The sequence below is a fragment of the Cherax quadricarinatus genome, chromosome 75 (genome assembly GCF_038502225.1).
Source record: "Cherax quadricarinatus isolate ZL_2023a chromosome 75, ASM3850222v1, whole genome shotgun sequence".
Taxonomy (NCBI): Eukaryota; Metazoa; Arthropoda; class Malacostraca; order Decapoda; family Parastacidae; genus Cherax; species Cherax quadricarinatus.
The window spans coordinates 309,001-315,000 of record NC_091366.1 but is presented as its reverse complement, the minus strand read 5'-3'; the positions used below and the strand labels follow the sequence as shown (position 1 = coordinate 315,000).

Here is a 6,000-nt window from a genome sequence, read left to right as displayed (position 1 = left end):
ACTATCTTGGGAGTTTCCTGTGGATACAGGAAGTTCCAGTCTGATATTGGTACACTTGTCTTGGGAGCTTCCTGTGGATACAGGAAGTTCCAGCCTGATATTGGTACACTTGTCTTGGGAGTTTCCTGTGGATACAGGAAGTTCCAGTCTGATATTGGTACACTTGTCTTGGGAGCTTCTTGTGGATACAGGAAGTTCCAGCCTGATATTGGTACACTATCTTGGAAGCTTCCTGTGGATACAGGAAGTTCCAGCATGATATATTGCCCCCATCTGCAGCGAGCGACAATGGTGCCGTATCCCCAGCCTAAATGTACACACTGTGAAGGTATCTTTCTCTTGCCTCAGGCGCGTCCTAAGGGTGAAGGACTGACACCATACCAGGGCAAGAAGCGATGTTTTGGGGAGTTCCGCTGTACCAAGTGCAAGAGAAAATGGATGAGCGGCAACTCGTGGGCCAACTGTGGACAAGAGTGCATAAAGTGCCGCATTAATGTCTACCCTCACAAGCAGGTCCGTGCTGCCTCCCTCTCTCCAGTGAGTCTTGTGCCCTTCTTCCCTGCACCCCTTCCACCCGGCAGGCAGTCAACAGTTCAGTCATTATCAGAGAGACGTGAGTGGATGACTGCTGAAATAGTAAGCAGGAGGGAATCATTGCTAGAAGACTAAGGGACATTAAGTGGCACGTCAGGTCCCCTGTCTTTTAATAAGTTTATTTTTTCCCTATAATCTGCTTTGTCCATAATTACTATGGCATTTGCTTTGTCTGCCTTCGTAAGGTGAAGTCCAGGATCTTTCCTGACCTTTACTCAGACCTCTACAACACAATTGTTAAGTTATACCATGAATTAAGGAAAGATCCTGGACTTCACCTTACGAAAGCAGACTAAGTAACTACGATAGTAATTATAGACAAGTAGATTATAGGGGAAAATAAACATAATATGAGGAGACAGGGAAACTCAGGCGCCTCTTAATTAAGTGGGAGGACTGTGTAGGTAGTGAGAATGGTAGTCGTGGTTGTTTTTATTGATTAAACAAGACATCAAATAAGTCTTTGTCATGGGGTAACCGGTTCAATGTTTCCGGTACTATGGAAGGAACACGTCAAGACGTCAAGTCCTAGGGTCTCTAAGAGCACATGTGAAAGTTGGGCGGCCCTTGGTCCCATGGTGGGCTGTGACCACTGGTATACCCGTGTAAGAGACCATAGAGAATGACTGGAGTGTAGTGAGAAGGGTAGTAATGCCGTGGTGGATGGTGGTTTTTGTAGTTGTGATGATTCTGAAGTAGTGTACTAGCTGAGTAGTCATAGTGAAGTAGGTCAAAACTAAGAAACAAAATTGACATTATTAAGGAGTAGAGCCTTTAGAGGGATAGGCTGAATTATCACTAAAGGGAAATTTACATTATGGAGACGATATTTTCTGCTGAAGGGTAAAGAAACAGATCTCGATGTTAAAACGAGAAGTTAACATTATTTGACAGAACTAGAGATACCAGGTACCAGGGATTATTATTATTGACAGAACTAGAGATACCGGGTACCAGGGATTATTATCATTGACAGAACTAGAGACACTGGGTACCAGGGATTATTATTATTGACAGAACTAGAGATACCGGGTACCAGGGATTATTATCATTGACAGAACTAGAGACACCGGGTACCAGGGATTATTATTATTGACAGAACTAGAGATACCGGGTACCAGGGATTATTATCATTGACAGAACTAGAGATACCAGGTACCAGGGATTATTATCATTGACAGAACTAGAGACACCGGGTACCAGGGATTATTATTATTGACAGAACTAGAGATACCGGGTACCAGGGATTATTATCATTGACAGAACTAGAGATACCAGGTACCAGGGATTATTATCATTGACAGAACTAGAGATACCGGGTACCAGGGGTTATTATCATTGACAGAACTAGAGATACCAGGTACCAGGGATTATTATCATTGACAGAACTAGAGATACCAGGTACCAGGGATTATTATCATTGACAGAACTAGAGATACCAGGTACCAGGGATTATTATCATTGACAGAACTAGAGATACCGGGTACCAGGGATTATTATTATTGACAGAACTAGAGATACCAGGTACCAGGGATTATTATCAGTGACAGAACTAGAGATACCAGGTACCAGGGATTATTATCATTGACAGAACTAGAGATACCAGGTACCAGGGATTATTATCATTGACAGAACTAGAGATACCAGGTACCAGGGATTATTATCATTGACAGAACTAGAGATACCGGGTACCAGGGATTATTATTATTGACAGAACTAGAGATACCAGGTACCAGGGATTATTATCATTGACAGAACTAGAGATACCAGGTACCAGGGATTATTATCATTGACAGAACTAGAGATACCAGGTACCAGGGATTATTATCATTGACAGAACTAGAGATACCGGGTACCAGGGATTATTATTATTGACAGAACTAGAGATACCAGGTACCAGGGATTATTATCATTGACAGAACTAGAGATACCAGGTACCAGGGATTATTATCATTGACAGAACTAGAGATACCGGGTACCAGGGATTATTATTATTGACAGAACTAGAGATACCAGGTACCAGGGATTATTATCATTGACAGAACTAGAGATACCAGGTACCAGGGATTATTATCATTGACAGAACTAGAGATACCAGGTACCAGGGATTATTATCATTGACAGAACTAGAGATACCAGGTACCAGGGATTATTATCATTGACAGAACTAGAGATACCGGGTACCAGGGATTATTATTATTGACAGAACTAGAGATACCAGGTACCAGGGATTATTATCATTGACAGAACTAGAGATACCAGGTACCAGGGATTATTATCATTGACAGAACTAGAGATACCAGGTACCAGGGATTATTATCATTGACAAAACTAGAGATACCAGGTACCAGGGATTATTATCATTGACAGAACTAGAGATACCGGGTACCAGGGATTATTATTATTGACAGAACTAGAGATACCAGGTACCAGGGATTATTATCATTGACAGAACTAGAGATACCAGGTACCAGGGATTATTATCATTGACAGAACTAGAGATACCAGGTACCAGGGATTATTATCATTGACAAAACTAGAGATACCAGGTACCAGGGATTATTATCATTGACAGAACTAGAGATACCGGGTACCAGGGATTATTATTATTGACAGAACTAGAGATACCAGGTACCAGGGATTATTATCATTGACAGAACTAGAGATACCAGGTACCAGGGATTATTATCATTGACAGAACTAGAGATACCAGGTACCAGGGATTATTATCATTGACAGAACTAGAGATACCAGGTACCAGGGATTATTATCATTGACAGAACTAGAGATACCGGGTACCAGGGATTATTATCATTGACAAAACTAGAGATACCAGGTACCAGGGATTATTATCATCTATTACAGAAGTCTTAAGACATAATAGGGAGGTTCCCGTTATGGTACAGAGTAAAACATTAGATGAAAAAGGAAATAAGAGTTAACGTGCTTGTCGATACTTCCAGTCCAGAGGTAATATTAGCTTATCAACCCCAATAAAAACTCATATTAATTCCTAATATCTACAATGGATTTGCTATAATAACAATAATAATGATAGAGTGAATTTTATTAATAAAATAACGAGGGCTCTGGTGGCCTGGTGGTTAACGCTCTCGCTTCACACTGCGAGGGCCTGGGTTCGATTCCCAGCCAGAGTAGAAACATTGGACGTGTTTCTTTCCACCTGTTGTCTATGTTCCCCATCAGTAAAATGGGTACCTGGGTGTTAGTCGACTGGTGTGGGTCGCATCCTGGGACACTGACCTAAGGAGGCCTGGTCACAGACCGGGCCGCGGGGGCGTTGACCCCCGGAACTCTCTCCAGAATAATATGCAGGGGGGGGGATCTTTCAATTTTCCGATAAAGCCAATGGTAGGTATTAGATTTGTCAGGAAACATGACAAGTGTTTCCTGACGCGGATCTTAGTTATATGATGATCCACGGTTGGAGCTTTTGGTCATCTGACCGAGGCCTTCCACTGGCTTGTCTCTCCACTAAACTTAGGGTCCCATAAAGCCAAGTAATATTCACTAAATTTTGATCTTATCTGATTAATAATTAAATAATACCAGAAGAACCAGTGGCGTAACTGAGACTAGGATGCAGCAGTGGCGTAACTGAGACTAGGATGCAGCAGTGGCGTAACTGAGACTAGGATGCAGCAGTGGCGTAACTGAGACTAGGATGCAGCAGTGGTGTAACTGAGACTAGGATGCAGCAGTGGCGTAACTGAGACTAGGATGCAGCAGTGGCGTAACTGAGACTAGGATGCAGCAGTGGTAGTGAGACTAGGATGCAGCAGTGGCGTAACTGAGACTAGGATGCAGCAGTGGCGTAACTGAGACTAGGATGCAGCAGTGGTAGTGAGACTAGGATGCAGCAGTGGCGTAACTGAGACTAGGATGCAGCAGTGGCGTAACTGAGACTAGGATGCAGCAGTGGCGTAACTGAGACTAGGATGCAGCAGTGGTAGTGAGACTAGGATGCAGCAGTGGCGTAACTGAGACTAGGATGCAGCAGTGGCGTAACTGAGACTAGGATGCAACAGTGGTATTGAGACTAGGATGCAGCAGTGGCGTAACTGAGACTAGGATGCAGCAGTGGTAGTGAGACTAGGATGCAGCAGTGGCGTAACTGAGACTAGGATGCAGCAGTGGTAGTGAGACTAGGATGCAGCAGTGGCGTAACTGAGACTAGGATGCAGCAGTGGCGTAACTGAGACTAGGATGCAGCAGTGGCGTAACTGAGACTAGGATGCAGCAGTGGCGTAACTGAGACTAGGATGCAGCAGTGGTAGTGAGACTAGGATGCAGCAATGGCGTAACTGAGACTAGGATGCAGCAGTGGTAGTGAGACTAGGATGCAGCAGTGGCGTAACTGAGACTAGGATGCAGCAGTGGTATAACTGAGACTAGGATGCAGCAGTGGCGTAACTGAGACTAGGATGCAGCAGTGGTATAACTGAGACTAGGATGCAGCAGTGGCGTAACTGAGACTAGGATGCAACAGTGGTATTGAGACTAGGATGCAGCAGTGGCGTAACTGAGACTAGGATGCAGCAGTGGTATAACTGAGACTAGGATGCAGCAGTGGTATAACTGAGACTAGGATGCAGCAGTGGCGTAACTGAGACTAGGATGCAGCAGTGGTATAACTGAGACTAGGATGCAGCAGTGGCGTAACTGAGACTAGGATGCAGCAGTGGCGTAACTGAGACTAGGATGCAGCAGTGGCGTAACTGAGACTAGGATGCAGCAGTGGTGTAACTGAGACTAGGATGCAGCAGTGGTGTAACTGAGACTAGGATGCAGCAGTGGTGTAACTGAGACTAGGATGCAGCAGTGGTGTAACTGAGACTAGGATGCAGCAGTGGCGTAACTGAGACTAGGATGCAGCAGTGGTGTAACTGAGACTAGGATGCAGCAGTGGTGTAACTGAGACTAGGATGCAGCAGTGGCGTAACTGAGACTAGGACGCAGCAGTGGTGTAACTGAGATTAGGATGCAGCAGTGGCGTAACTGAGACTAGGATGCAGCAGTGGCGTAACTGAGACTAGGATGCAGCAGTGGTGTAACTGAGACTAGGATGCAGCAGTGGCGTAACTGAGACTAGGATGCAGCAGTGGTGTAACTGAGACTAGGATGCAGCAGTGGTGTAACTGAGACTAGGATGCAGCAGTGGTATTGATACTAGGATGCAGCAGTGGTGTAACTGAGACTAGGATGCAGCAGTGGTATTGAGACTAGGATGCAGCAGTGGTGTAACTGAGACTAGGATGCAGCAGTGGTATAACTGAGACTAGGATGCAGCAGTGGTATAACTGAGACTAGGATGCAGCAGTGGCGTAACTGAGACTAGGATGCAGCAGTGGCGTAACTGAGACTAGGATGCAGCAGTGGCGTAAC

The 6,000-nt window shown here is 44.7% G+C and overlaps 1 protein-coding gene across 2 annotated transcripts in view; it reads left to right on the top strand.

Moving 5' to 3' along the window:
• Positions 1-6,000, top strand: part of LOC128691861 (uncharacterized) — a 76,142-nt gene that overhangs the window by 35,764 nt on the left and 34,378 nt on the right. For both annotated transcript variants that reach the window (XM_070100858.1, XM_070100856.1), the window contains exon 4: positions 349-513. In XM_070100858.1, the coding sequence (XP_069956959.1) occupies positions 349-513 (165 nt within the window). The remainder of the gene's footprint in view (positions 1-348; positions 514-6,000) is intronic.